Raw genomic sequence first — 15,109 nt, forward strand, 5'->3', positions numbered from 1 at the left:
GCACCTTTCACCTTCTGTGTGAAAAAGTAATAATAACCAAATAATGGGTTGTGCCACTTTTTGAAGCAACATCTGCAAGCAAACACTTCTGATAACTAGAGATCAGTCTTTTACATCACTGTGGAGGAATGCTGGCCCACTCTTAACAGATTTGCTATAATTCAGCCACATTGTAATGCTTTCCAGGATAAACTGCCTGTTTCTGGTCCTGCCACAGCATCTCAATGGGGTTCAAGTCGGGACTTTGACTAGGCCACTCAAAAACCTTCATTTTGTTTCTATAAAGGCAATCAGACTTGGTCTAGTGCATCAGATAGATGTCTTGCTGCACAACCCAATTACACGTCAGTTAACAGCCTGATGACTGGACATTCTCCTACAGGATTTTATGAAAGACAGCCAAATTAATGGTTCCATTCATTTTATAGATCAAGTCACCCAGAGTTTTGAAGCAGTAAAGCGTCCCATCACTTACAGTAGATTAACTGTTGGTGTGATGTTTGTATTGTGGAAATCTGTGTTAAATTTACACCCGATATAACAGGGCCCATGTCTTCCTGTTGGGCTCCACAGAATACCTTCTGCTGACCATATCCCATAAGGCTTTGCAATGTTTTCTTTATGTTCATCTATGTTAGAGTTGTCCTTTCCCCCTTGCAGCTCTTGCATGGATGCTGTATTTTCCCAGTTTCTTTGTAATTGTGGAATTATGAAAGCCGTATTTAGCTGAGGTGAGGCCTCTGGTTCCTTAGATGTTTCTGTGGGTTCTTTTGCGGCATTCTAAATGAGTCATCGATGCACTCTGAAGGGATTTTTGTAAGCCAGCCACTGAAAATTCATTACAGGCCCATGTTTTATTCTGTTTAGACATGATTGTTCTCACTGAAGTCCAAAAAAGTGACAAGTATTCACAAATAGAAATTCACAAATGCTTTTTCACAGCACTGTAGCACCAGTTTAGATGTTAAAGTGAGCCAAATTGTGCTTAGAGTCTCTCATCTTTACAACTTAACTGTTTCAGTTAGATACTGTATGGTCTGTGTTTATTTTCTTATTCTGCACTTGTTGTTTTGCTTTTTCCTTGCTTTTCTCTTTTCCTCTATCTCATTTTTCTCTTTTCACCTTTTTTCCTGGCTGCTGTTCAGGATGCACAACAGTTGCGCTCAAAGCAACAGAGCTATATTAGCGAGATCACTGATCTACAGGAAACTCTGGAATGGAAGGAGAAAAAAATGAGGGTACTCTCATCTTACAGACATTTCTGACTACAATGTAACTTTGACATAAAAATGTTTTTTTTTTTTTTTAAGTTTTTTGTTAGTGTACAACCCGAATTCCGGAAATGTCGGGACATTATTTCAATTTGAATAAAATGAAAACTAAAAGACTTTCAAATCACACGAGCCAATATTTTATTCACAATAGAACAGATAACCTAACATATGTTTTAAAAGGAGACATTTTACACTTTTATCCACTAAATGAGCTAATTCCAAATTTTATGCCCGCTACAGGTCTCAAAAAATGCACAGGGGAAATAAATGACTGAAAAGCAAGAAATTTTGAAAAGATTCGCCTGGAAGAACATCTAGCAACTAATTAAGTTGGTTGATAACATGATTAGCTATAAAAGGGATGTCTTAGAGAGGCAGAGTCTCATAGAAGTAAAGATGGGCAGAGGCTCATAGACTCTCCAATCTGTGAAAGAGTGCGTAAAAAGATTGTGGAATACTAAAAACAATGTTCCATTATTTAAAATTGCAAAGGCTTTGCAAATCTAATAATGTACAGTGCATAACATCATCAAAAGATTCAGAGATACTGGAAAAATCTCTGTGCATAATGGACAAGGTTGAAGACCTTTATTGGCTGCCTGTGGTCTTTGGGCCCCCGTATGACACTGTCAATGACATTACTACTGTAAATGGGCCCAGGAATAATACCAGAAACTTGTGTTGGTAAACACAATCCACCGTACCATCTGCAGATGCCAACTAAAGCTCTATTATGCAAAAAGGAAGTCATATGGGATCATGGTCCAAAAGCACCATCGTGTCCTGATGGCCAAAACTCAGTAAAAATGGACTATTTCAAAGTGAAAAAGACATGTTAAGAGGAGATGCTACACCATGGTAAAGCTGCCCCATCACAACTATTTGAGACCTGTAGCAGTCATCAAATTTGAAATGAGCTCATTTACTGGATAAAAAAGTGAAATTTCTCTGTTTAAACATTTATGTTATCTAGGTTCCATTGTGAATAAAATTTAGCCTCATGTGTTTTGGAAGTCTTTTAGTATTCATGTTTAAAAACGTCCCAACATTTCTGGAATTCAGGTTGTAGAGTTGCTAGGACATATTTTTGTAATCTGTGCTAAAGAGAGCAGTTTGAATAGTTAATTTTTTCCCCCAAATAACAATTATATGGAAGCAGAAAGGAAAACTGATACTTGAACAATGCGATCCAGCCACAAATCAAAGTTGTTTTACTTAACTTTCTGTGCTCTCAGTATTTCTTACTCCTACTTCACCTTGCGTTCTTTTCTTCTCTTCTTTCTCACTTCCTGTTGCTGGCCTTGTACAGGCCTTAGAGAGGCAGAAGGAATATTCAGACTTAATCCAAGATGAACGTGATGCACTGAGGGATGAGGTTTTCCGGCTCAGGGATGCTCTTAAGGTAGAGCAGATCTGAATATGGGAACAGCTGTTAGGCCTGTGGCTGAGTAAGTGATTAGGAAAAAAAAATCTTTCTGCTTTCGCAGAAACATGGCATATCCCTTGGATCTGAGGTGACAACAAATGGCGAGACAGGGATCAACATGACTAATGGACCTGAACGTGTGGAATCGGCTCAAAACACACCAGCTATGAGTGCCGACAGTATTTTAGGTAAGAAACTATTGGTTGCAATAGATTCACTAGTAATTGTATTTAAACTAACTGCATTGCAATAAACCAAATCCTTCTAATGGTTAAAATGATTTTAATGTCACTTAATTTCTTTTTGGGCCTAAGCATCTTGCAAAATTAAATGTTACCTAATGTCATCTCAGTCAACTAATTTTTGTCGACAGAGTATGAATCCTGCACTGAGTTTAATCAGTTACTTCCTGTTTGTCCTGTTTGACCAAATAAATGTGTGTCTTGTTCAGCTTTTCTTGCTGTATTTCATCTAAAATTTTTTCCAAATTCCTCCAAACTGATTCATTTATGTGAAGAAAGATGACGTTTCTACCTTTCCTTTTTTGTACCTCGTCCCCTCATCCAGTGATTTTCTTCATTCTTTATCTACTCCAATCAGTCCTTCCAGTCTAAAAAAATACTAGTGTTTGTGCACTCCTTCATATTTTGCTAATGATGTTCCAGAGAGATCTCCAGAGGACCAAGTGCCTGAAATGAACATCACATCATACATGGAAGAAATGTCCAAGATTAATGCAGAAGTAAAAAGAGCTGAAGATATGGATTCAGGGTCAAGAGCATCATGCAGTGTTGTAAAAATCCCAAAGGACCGCAGAGTTGCTAAAACAAATGAAGGGGCTCAGTTAGTTTGTGTTGCAAATGTACCAGATGAAAACAAGAAGATGGAAAAACCTTGGATGGAGGAGAAGACAAGAGCCACAGAAGTCCCAGAAAGACCTTTGACTCAAAATCTAAATGAAGCACTTGCACCATATCAGTTTATTACAACTTATGATCAGCTCAATCCTACAACTAGTCTTTCAAACCAAGCAGATGAAGAAACATTGGAGAAAATGCAGCTACCTGGAACCACTAAAAGTTATCAAGATCCCAGAAAAACAATTTCCAGCATAGACGTAGAGATGTCCAGCACCACAAGAGGAGATCTTTCTTCAAGCAGTGAGCAGGACTCTGAAGCAATGTTGGAACTTGAATCAGGGGATGTTCAAAGTTGCTTGTTTACCATCCCTGTGGAAGAGAAAGGCATTGCTTCATTTTTAGACAGTTGCCAGGAAGCTTCTGTGTTTGACTTTGAAGTCATAAGTCTACATGGAACAGATGAGTCCAGAGTTGAGCATCAGGATGAGACAACCCGTCCAGGAGACAACACCATGCACAACAGGATGAGGCTTAGGAACAAGAGAGGACAGGATTGTAGTGTGTCCTAATTTTACTTTTAATCAGCAAAGTCAAGTTAAGTCTGGCAATGTAGACAGTATTAGCATTAATCCTTTTAATAAAACATGCCTAATTAATTAATTTTTAAATATGTAAAGTCTTCTCTAGAATTATTGAAACAGCAAGGCTGTTTTTTTGTTTTTTTGTCCTTCCCAATTCTCTGAAGACATTTGGGTTTTGATTTCAAAGGATGAATATGAGATGATACTGTAGATCAGTTCAGCTGAATTTCAGCTTTCATTTCTTGATATTTACATCTATATGAGTTAAACAATTTAGAACATGGCACCTTTTGTTTGAACCCACCTATTTTTCAAATGATAAAAATATTGGAGCATGTGCCCGTGTGCCCTGTCAGATTGATTTAAACAATTGTTTAAACAATGAATAACTCTGATTGTCTGCTCTTTGTTTAAGCCATGGTTTTTGACTTTGAAGACTGCATTTGTTGTTAATAAGGATAAACCAAAATGAAGACCCGGGAGCTGTCTATGGGAGTTAAGCATGACATTTTGAAGCTGAGAAAAAGAGGGAAAATCAAGAGCAGATATATTGTGAGAACAGTGAAGATAAACCCAATAACAGTAGTCAGTGTCATCACCGACAACCTCAGCAGGAAAGTGAAGGTATCAAAATCCAGCAGGACTTTAATTGTAGAAATATAGCGGCTACACCATAAGATGTACATAAAGGTATATCTTATCTTATCTCTTATCACTAATCAGCAGTAAGAATCATTAGCCAGACTGAAATTTGTAAAGAAATACAGTACAGTGATGACCCTCAAAGTTTCTGGGACCATGATGAACCAGAATGATGTTAAGCCACAGTTTGGAGAAAGAAAGGATCTGCTCCAAAACATACAAGCTCATTGGTAAAGCATGGTGGTGGTAGTGTGTTGGTGCTTGCATGGCAGCATCTTTATGTTGGTGTAACTCATGCCAACAAAACCTCACCAGGGGAAGAAGTGGAAGCATGTATTGAGCAGTGTATCACATCCTAAATAGGAGACTAAAAGGAGAAATCCCTCAAAACATTCAACAACTGATAGAAGTTGTGGTACAAGCTGAAAAAGCATCAGAAAAGAAGAACACAACAGTTTGGTGATGTCAGTGTGCCACCGGTTGGATGCAGTTATTGCAAGCTGTATATATATATTTTTGCTCTTCTAGAAACTGGGTGGTCTACCAACCAAGGTTGCCATGTTCAAATTCATATTTTATTTGTTACACATGCACGGCTACACAACATGCAGTGAAATGGATTTTATGACTGTGTAAAAATGACATTTGCAAAAAAATGAGTTAACATTGTTTAAATATACATCTTAATATAATTAACAGGAAATGAAAACTGAAATTCAGGTCTATTGTCTCATATTCGTCATTTGATTTCAAACCCACATCATTGGGGTTTTGTACATCTTACTACTTTTGGAGGAAACCGTATAAATGCTTAAATACTAAAATAAATGCTCAGCTCACTTATACCGCAACTTATTCTAGCTTTGAGTTTCTAATTCTAGAGCATGTAAATTTTTTTAGTGTGTTATTTTTTACTATTATAGGCTGTCTGATATTGAGTAAGAAATTCCAAAACTTATCAGTCTGTCTGTCTAGAATGGTTTGTAAAGATGAATTTGTATCATTTCACTATGAATCCATGGAGTGTCAAAATCAGTGTTTTGAAGAATAAAAACACGCTCTGAAGGATCTTGTAACACAAAAATGAAATGATTTCCTAAGATCAAATTTCTGTTTTATTTATCTTTCATTCCTTTATGTAACGCAAGAACACCCTTAAATATTTCCTACGGTAATCCTGAGTCACAAGTATTGGCACTCTATGAGCCAACAGGAAATCTTCACGAGTTCAGATAGAAACCACCCTGACATTCACCCTTCATTAAACATATTTCCAAAGATGTTTCACTAGAAATACACCGACCATTAAAAAATGATAAATAATTGCATAATAACGGCACAACAAACATCTTGCTTCTAAACACTGATTCTCTATATTGTAGTTAGCTATTCAAAATGTGAATTTATTTCTTTAACAGTTTTTTACCTGTTTATTTTAAAATACAGCTGAATGATGTGAACAGACATCTTAATAACAGTAGTTATAAATAGATCACACTGAATATATCCTCAAAGCATTTTCAATGCTGTGGTGAGGAATTTAAGAAACCAGAGTTAAGGTGATTATTCAGGATTTTTTATTTTATTTAGGATAATTCAAATAAATCAATTGTAAATTGTATATTTTGTGTAATATAATAAAATGGTAAATTTTCTACATTTGCTATACACTTCTATTAGAATCATTCTGCTAATACTGGCTAATATTAATATTTCATGCCATGGATTCCACAGGGTGTTTTAAAATTCTGGAATGTGTTCATGTGGTCCGTTTGTCTGATACCATGCACGATTGGTATCAAAGAGCCCAGTGTGTGCCAAGAAAACATTTCTCACAACATTACACCACCACCAGCTGTTACGGTTCAGCCCGGACTTTTGGGCATGTGCTTCTGTTTATGTTCTGTGTCATGTGTCTGCCCCGCCTTTGTTTACTCCTCCCCGTCTCCGCACACCTGTTCCCTATGTGTTCATTTTTATGTCTATTTAACTGTGCCGCGCTGCCATCAGCATCATCTGCCATCGGACTCATCGTCGGTGTTCGTCAGTGCATGTTGTTCTTCCTCATCCTTTGTCCTGTGTAGATTTCGTCTTTGTTCCTGTTCTTTGTATATAAGTTTATTTGAAGCTTCCTGTATCTGTGTCTGTCTTCATCCTCCCCGTTGTGACAGAATGATTCCGCGCAAACTCAGACCCAGCAGGATAGCTTCCAATCTGGACCGGATTTTTGGGAGCATATTTTTACGGTTCAGCCCAGACTGTTCCTCCCCGTCTCTGCACACCTGTTACCTATGTGTTCGTTGTCATGTCTATTTAACCATGCTGCTTTGTCGATGGCAGCTCAGAATCATCGTCAGTGATCGTCAGTGTATGTTGTTCTTCCTCGTCCTTTGTCCTGTGTAGTTTCCGTCTTTGTTCCTGCTCTTTGTATTTAAGTTATTAAACCTTGTTTATATAAGCTTCTTCTTCCTGTCTCCAGGGGTTCATGCTGTTGACTAGTCTTACACTACAATCTGCATGTCACAGCAGCAATCAAGATTCATTAGACCGGGCAAAATCTTTCCAATCTGTGCAATTTTTTTGGTGCCAGTTCGCATCAGTTTTTTTCTCAGCACATTTATAAAGAGCTACAGATCTGATGCTGACTAAATGTTTTTTTTTTTAATCATTTTGTCTAAATAGTGTGTAAAAACAGTCATTTCTGAACATAGATAATGCATAGATAATTAAGTTGAAAGTGTGTATTGTAGGGTGCAGTATTTCTTCTTGGTACATTTGGCTACACAATTTAAAATTTCTTTCTGCAACTGTTGCTATACTGTACTGTGTATACATGTTAAAGGATAATATGTACGGTCTTGATGGATATGAATGCTTTAATGAAAATGTAGCTGTTACGCACATATTGTCACACATGTTATGCATTAATTTTACCCATTGTGTATCATGGTTCAGACTGTTGTGTATATCTGTCATTTTCTAGAGATCAGACTGAGGAAGCTGGTTGATGAGAGGGAGAGTTTGCTTGAACAGGCAAGTTTCATCACTACCCACAAATACAGGGTCCTATTGTTGACATTTAGTTAATCATTGATGTGTGCATGTGTGTGTGTGTGTGTGTGTGTGCATGTGTGTGTGTGCATGTGTGTGTGTGTGCGCGTGTGTGTGCGTGCGCGTGTGTGTGCGTGCGCGTGTGCGTGTAGGTAAGAAAGCTGAAAGCAGTCGTGGATCAAAATCAGAGGAACGGCACCAAGGAAGCAGTAAGTCCACATGAAGATGGCCTTCAGAACAACCTAGACTCACATATCATCGACTTGCAGAGTAAGACGTGTTTATTATCCCTGCTTTCAGTTTTCTTCTATTCTTTTGATGTGTATGTTTGTTTTAAATGCATCCAGTGAAGTTTTTTGCATGTTGCTTGGACTGGTAAAGTGATTATATTGTATGTAGAGGGAACACGAGACTTTGTATATAAATCACTTCGAATCATTAAACAGTCTAATACGAACAAACAACTCTCTCTCTGAAGTCTGAGATTCTCCACACTGGCTGCAGGGCAATAAGGAGATCTTTGTCAATGTGTAAATATCAAATTTATTAAATAGCCCAGGGGTGTTCAAATCTTTTTTGAGGGTCCAACTACAAGGAACTAACATGACTGAATAAAGAAAGCAGTTAAGTTTGAAAACTTAATCATTTGATCATGGCTATCAGTAAGACATCAGTTTCCAGTAGTTACATTTTATTTGACTGTGGCACCTTTTTATTATGATTAAACTTCTTGTGAAATGTTAGAGAATAAACACATATTTTCAGTTTAGTCATTCTGCTTCTGTTGCAGAGTTATTCATGTAATCACTTAACTAATCAGACATTCACACATGCCTCACACCACCAGGGTTGGGGATCAGTTCCCATCTCCACCCTGTGTGCACAGAATTTGCATGTTTTCCCTGTGTTTTGGGAGTTTCCTCTGGGCACTCCGATTTCCTTCCCCAATAAAGTGATACTGTAAGTGTTGCAGGGTGATTGGCATTTCTAAATTGTCCATAGTGTTGTGTGTTCAGTTGTGCCCTGTGATGAGTTGGCACCCCTTCCAGGGTGTCCTCTACCTTGAGCTTCAAGTTGTGGGATAGATTCCAGGTTTCCACGACTTATTGTTGGATAAGAGGTACAGAAAATGGATGGGTGGAACAATTCAAATTTGACTACAATATTGTCAGAGTGCTTTGCTAATTCTGTGTTAAGACCAAAGTCTACCAGTTGAACACCCATGCTGTAGCCTATAACAAAAAAGCAAATTTGTACTCTCTAAATATAAACTCAATAGATATGGACCTGTGTTTTGGATATTTTACATGTTAGTCTAAAGATATAAGGCTAGACCAAGGGCTAGTACTTTGCTATATTGACTATTCAGTTATGCTTCTGTATTGTTCATAATATTGTATTGTATTTCTTTATCAATGCAGGAGACGCTAACAGGCAAATCAGCGACTTTAAATTTAAGCTGGTGAAGTCCGAGCAGGAGGTTGCAGCACTTGAACAAAATGTGGGTAGCAGAAATGCATAGAAGACCTCAGCAATCACTGATTGCTAGCTAAATATTCATTTCACAATTCAATTTCTTTCTTCTACTCAGATCATTCGTCTGGAGGGGCAGGTGACTCGCTACAAAACAGCCTCTGAAGCATCTGAGAAAGTAGAGGACGAGCTGAAAGTGGAGAAACGTAAATTGCAGCGAGAGGTAAGTGAAAGTGAAAGTGACATGACATAGAGCTAAGTATGGTGACCCATACTCAGAATTTGTTCTCTGCATTTACCCATCCAAAGTGCACACACAGAGCAGTGAACACACACCTGGAGCAGTGCGGCGCCCAGGGAGTTCGGTGTCTTGCTCAAGGGCACCTCAGTCGTGGCCGGCCAGAGACTCAAACCCACAACCTTAGGATTACGAGTCAGACTCTCTAACCACGACTTAGGCCGCGACTTCCCCCGATGTACTGTGTGAACAGGAGCATACTACTAATCAATAGACCCATTACTAAATTGCCAGCATGGCACTTCGGTCACTTTAGTCATGCGTTGATATTTTACGATAATGTGTACAGGTAAACTGTTCATTCAGTCTTTTGTCAAGGACAGAAGACATGTTTTCCGACTTGGAATAATGCAAACTCAATATTATTCATCAGAGCAGGAGTGACCAAAATCAGAAAAGCTAGGAGAGATATCTTGGTATCGTCAGAGTTACAGTATTCAAAAGAAGTTCAAACCCAAGAGTTCAAACCTAGACTGTCCCATAGGTATCTGTGTCGAGGATCCAAGAGAACAAGAAATGTTAGTGTTAGTAACAGCGACAGTAGTCAGTCGTATAAATCTGAGCTCATGTATGTTGAAGAGCAAAGAGGTGTTGAAATGTATGTTGTGGTCAAATGTCTTTTAGATTAAATAATATCTTCCTAATTTAATCATAGTTAGATATAATTATTTTTTTGCTTAATTCCCATTCCCAGCTGAGATCTGCTCTGGACCGTATCAGCGAATTAGAGGCCAGTAATTGCCACCTGTCCAAAAGAGTGGAGAAGATGAAAGCCAACCGGAATGCGATGCTTGCCCAGCAGTGATGGCTGCTAAGCTTCACTGACAATCTGGAAACCTGCTTTTATTGGCATCAGTAGCATCTGCACTTGTTATCTGCATATCAAGTTCCACATCAAACAGAATTTGTCCCCACTACATCACACACGACGCTGCATTAAACAGTCTACGAACCATGAGAAAAGGGAAAATGATATACAAATAATACTGACATCCTAGGAATTGGACATTTATTTGGAGTCTAACTTTTGGCTATGGTGAAGTGTCCCCAGTGTATACCAGAGAGGTTGGATCATAATGCAGTTTCCTGAGATCAGTATATTAAATTTTGGCGCCACCTACTGGAACATGCACTTTATCACCTATGCGCCATCTGGTGGTGTCGAGAATTCATTGTGAGGAAAGAACTGATTTGGGTTATCATTGAGGAGAATTACAGTTATCTGGATTAACTCTCTGTTCTGTTTATTATACACCAAGTATTATATGCTGTTAGGGTTTTTTTTCCCACTTTCACTAGAAAGAAAACTGCCTGTTGTATGAAGCAGTGCATCGAACGTCACAGGGCTCCCCAGAGGGACAAAACCAAGTGTTTTTTTATTGACCCTCTTTTAAATTTAGAAACATTTAAAATTTAGAAAATTGTAAAATATGATTCACAAAACTGTTATATACATTTACTGGCCTCATTATTAGGAATACCGGAACACCTGATCATTCATGCTATTATCAAATTACCAATTGTGTGACAGCAGAACAATTCATCAAATCGCAGAAAATTGGCAGTTGAAGATCGGAGGGAAAAAACATAATTTCCCAAAATTTTTACATGAACAGTACAGTTTGAGTGGCTTGTGCCCATGTAGCCTCAGATTATTTTTCTTGGTTTATAGGAGTGGAACATTGTGGTCTTCTGCTGCTGTAGCACATCCACCTCAATCTGTGACATAGTCTGTGTTCTGAGATACTTTTTTGCTCACCATGGTTGTAAAGAGTATTTACTTGAGTTACTGTAGGTCTCTGAATTTACTTGGCCTGAGTCGAAAACAGCAAAAAAAAAAAAAAACACCCCCACCCCCGAAGTTATGACTAACAGTTGCATTATTATTACCTCACCATCTCTCACTGTCCAATTCCTGGATACTAACAATAGTGGCACGTGCTGAACGGAATAGTAACTGTTCAGTTTTCAGCTTGACACACGAGTTTTAAATCTGCGTATAGCTGAATGATGAACGTATAAAACAGGAAGTAATGGACAGACAGGTTTTTTTTTTGTACTGGTAAGTCTAGTACTTTAAATGTTTTCAGTCTTCAAAAGACCACTGGCTTTTGACAGTACATCAGCAGCTGAAGCCCCGAAGCCACATCTTTGCAAAGCCGCTGATAATATTTAAATTTTTTGTGAAAACAGGCAGACAGATGCCCTGCACAGGCATGGATATCATCCTAAATAAAAGATTGAAGAATTTTAATGAATGTTATTTTGCACATTCCTTATTTACTATATTGAACATAATCTCCGCATTTATTCTTTTTTTTCTTAGTGTTCAATTGTTTTAACAAGCACAAAGTTTTTAGCTAAACAGAACAGTACGAGTTAATCACAGACTGTTCCACTGAACTAGCTTCAGATCAAAAGGGCCTTTGTAGAGTGTGTTGGCTAATGTGGCTTTAAGGCCTGTGTCTTCATATGTAATGCACAAGTGGATTATTCCTTATGTTTGTTGTTTTTTTTTTGTGTGTGTGTGTTTTTTTTACAACTCAGTACACATTACCTGTGATTCAGATACTGGTGTGCAAGCAACATGTCTGGGTAAAAAAGTCTGGGTCTGCTACAAAGAATAAAATATATTGTATCAGGAATTCTATCAGGCAATATTTCTCGAAGATTTTAGGGAAAAGCAATGGACTGGTATCCCATCCTCTATGTATTCTTTGGATAATTGTGTGGACAAAACTAACTTATTGCAGTTCATTCATTTCATCGTCTGTAACTACTTTCCTGGTCAGAGTTACAGTGACTTCAGACCACTAGACTGCAGTTGACTTGCAGTACAGTATGTTCAATTCCATTTAGGCTTCACCAGACTTTGCATTTCCCATTTAACAACTACATTGTGCACTTCTGCTTTAACAGTGTGTGTGTGTGTGTTGACTTATAAATAGTACATTTGCATACATTTATAGCTGAATACCCTGTTCGTTTTTTTTTTTAACAAGTAATGATTACACTTCTTCCTAGTGGACTCAGGCTTATGGACTCCAACTGCACACCAGTTACTGTAAGATGCAGATAAATTCTAACTTGTAACTTATGTCCGTAAAAGTATTTCTGAAATGTCTTTCTGCCTTCTAGCTTTGCATTCGCATTACATATCCTTCATGACATTCCATTATCACAGAACAGCAGAGGGAAAGCAGTATAAGGTCTAATAAGACCAAGAAGGGACACTAACTAACATTAATTAAGTTAAGGCAGGGACTCGTCTTAAGTTTCCACTAGTAACTAGAAGGTTCAATGCACTTAAATATCAAGCATCCAGTGTGATTTGGTTTCAAATTAAATAAATCAAAACATACAAATAAAATCCATCTCAGTAAGGCAGAGTGAGATGTATTTGACAACATTCTGATGCATACTTTCATAAACACCATAAATGTAAAACACACCAATGCCAATGCTACTTTATTTAGGGTTTTTTGTTGTTGTTGTTGTTGTTGTTGTTGCCATTGTTGTTCATATGTTTTCTTTAATATGTCTAAGTGTGTCAAAAAACAGAAAAGCAATTAGACCTGCTCAGTAGTAAGAAGGACTGCCAAAACAAGATGTAGACAGGCACAGAACTTTCACTTGGATATCACCAGCTTATAACATCAGTGGAATTTGGAATGAATGAATGTTTTTTTTTTAAGTGATCAAAAATATATTGCAATAATGCTTAGAATTCCTGAATTAAACTTCTTGTTGTAACATTGTCTATGAAGCCTGCATTCATAATGCTCAGTTTATGTCTATAATTCTTTGGAATCATGGTTAGCACGTTCGCCTCACACCTCCAAGGTTGGGGGTTCGATTCCCGCCTCCGCCTTGTGTGTGTGGAGTTTGCATGTTCTCCCCGTGCCTCGGGGGTTTCCTCCGGGTACTCCGGTTTCCTCCCCCGGTCCAAAGACATGCAGGGTAGGTTGATTGGCATCTCTGGAACATTGTCCGTAGTGTGTGAGTGCGTGAGTGAATGAGAGCGTGTGTGTGCCCTGCGATGGGTTGGCACTCCATCCAGGGTGTATCCTGCCTTGATGCCCAATGACGCTTGAGATCCCCGTGACACGAGTTGAATGAATGAATGAATGCCCTACATGTTCACTCTTTTCCTTACATTTTCTCAACCACTGTATCGTTTTGTTGTATTAGTGTATTCGGATTGCTACTGTAATTTGTTGGAAAAAAAATATTCATGCTGGTTCCTGAATTTTTTTGGGCACCCTGTTGGAAAAAAGTAATTAAAAAGTACATAATATAATATAATCCATTGTGGGTGAGCACAAACACACAGGACAACAGAGACTTGGTGAAAATCTGTGTGAATTTATTTACAGTGAAGGAGAGGGGGGGAAAAATTAGAGAAGGAAGGCAAACAAACTATGTAATTTAGGCAGGTGATGGGGTGGTGCTGGTGCACTGGATGTGGCTGCTTCCATGGAGCAGGCAGGTGTTGTCTGGTTCACTTGGTGAACAGAATGAACACGTTAGTCCAGCTGTAAGCCACCCTAATGCTGCTGCGTTGCCCGACCTCACTTACAGTAGCTCTCTCTTCTTGGTGAGGGTGAGTGAAGACAGCAGGAGTTGTGTGAGGAACACTTGCTGGTCCATTGGCAGTTGTAAACAGACTTGCTGCCACACATATTACAAACTTTTAAAACCACAGATTTATGTGTATAGGTTTTGTAGAAAGTCTATCTGGTTCTTTGGATAGAATTTATAGACAAATATTTTCTTCATCAGAAAAATTTACGTATGCTTAACTTGCATATGTCAAAGTCAGGACCTTGGTGCTTTGCTAGATTTACAATAGCTGCTCAGAAGTACAATAAAACAGATTTAATCAACATTTTTGTATTTAAATTGTTTTATATTTATTTTCTGTCACACTTGAAAATTTCAATCATTCTTCAAGCTACAAAGAAATTTTAACAATTCACTTTCTCTTTGGATGAAGCCGTTTCACAAGTCACTTGACTAACATAAGAGTCGTGAGTAAGTGCACATATCAATATCATAATTCCTGTTTCTATATTCCAAAATGTCTAAAGCTTGCAGATCTACAGACAAAGGAAACAATAGACCTTTAATGGATCAAGTCAATGCAGTTACAATTGTTTCCAATAAATATTAACTTGCTGCAGAAATCAAAGTGTGTTTGGGGTAAAAACATTAAACTGTTTTGTTTACTCTTGGTCATTTAAAATGTTGCACTATGCAAAATGCCTCAATGCTTTTCCCACTAGATAAATACCTAGATATTACATATATGTTTAAAATTGATGTAACAGAAATTGTTCCAATCTAACCTAGTTCAAATATACAGTCATATGATGCATCTCTTTTAGCATAATGCTAAGGTTTACAAGGCTTCATCATCTTATCATAATATTAAATTCCAATTTGTATTTTAAAAGCTACAACACAAAGGCATAATTAGAAAGAACCATGTCTATTAAGACAAA

The 15,109-nt window shown here is 37.9% G+C and overlaps 1 protein-coding gene across 8 annotated transcripts in view; it reads left to right on the top strand.

The window, feature by feature from the left end:
* Positions 1–13,358, top strand: part of lrrfip1b (leucine rich repeat (in FLII) interacting protein 1b) — a 45,751-nt gene extending 32,393 nt beyond the window's left edge. For 6 of the 8 annotated variants that reach the window (XM_027133463.2, XM_027133464.2, XM_047813571.1 and 3 more), the window contains 4 exons: positions 1,146–1,238; positions 2,584–2,676; positions 2,762–2,888; positions 3,366–6,440. In XM_027133463.2, the coding sequence (XP_026989264.2) occupies positions 1,146–1,238; positions 2,584–2,676; positions 2,762–2,888; positions 3,366–4,129 (1,077 nt within the window). In that variant the 3' untranslated portion in view covers positions 4,130–6,440. Of the gene's footprint in view, positions 1–1,145; positions 1,239–2,583; positions 2,677–2,761; positions 2,889–3,365; positions 6,441–7,766; positions 7,817–7,986; positions 8,105–9,255; positions 9,336–9,425; positions 9,531–10,299 lie in introns of those variants that run through there. The other 2 variants (XM_047813573.1, XM_027133467.2) reach the window with 2 other exon arrangements.
* The last annotated feature ends 1,751 nt before the right edge of the window (positions 13,359–15,109 follow it).

This window comes from Tachysurus fulvidraco, chromosome 5 (assembly GCF_022655615.1).
Source record: "Tachysurus fulvidraco isolate hzauxx_2018 chromosome 5, HZAU_PFXX_2.0, whole genome shotgun sequence".
NCBI lineage: Eukaryota > Metazoa > Chordata > Actinopteri > Siluriformes > Bagridae > Tachysurus > Tachysurus fulvidraco.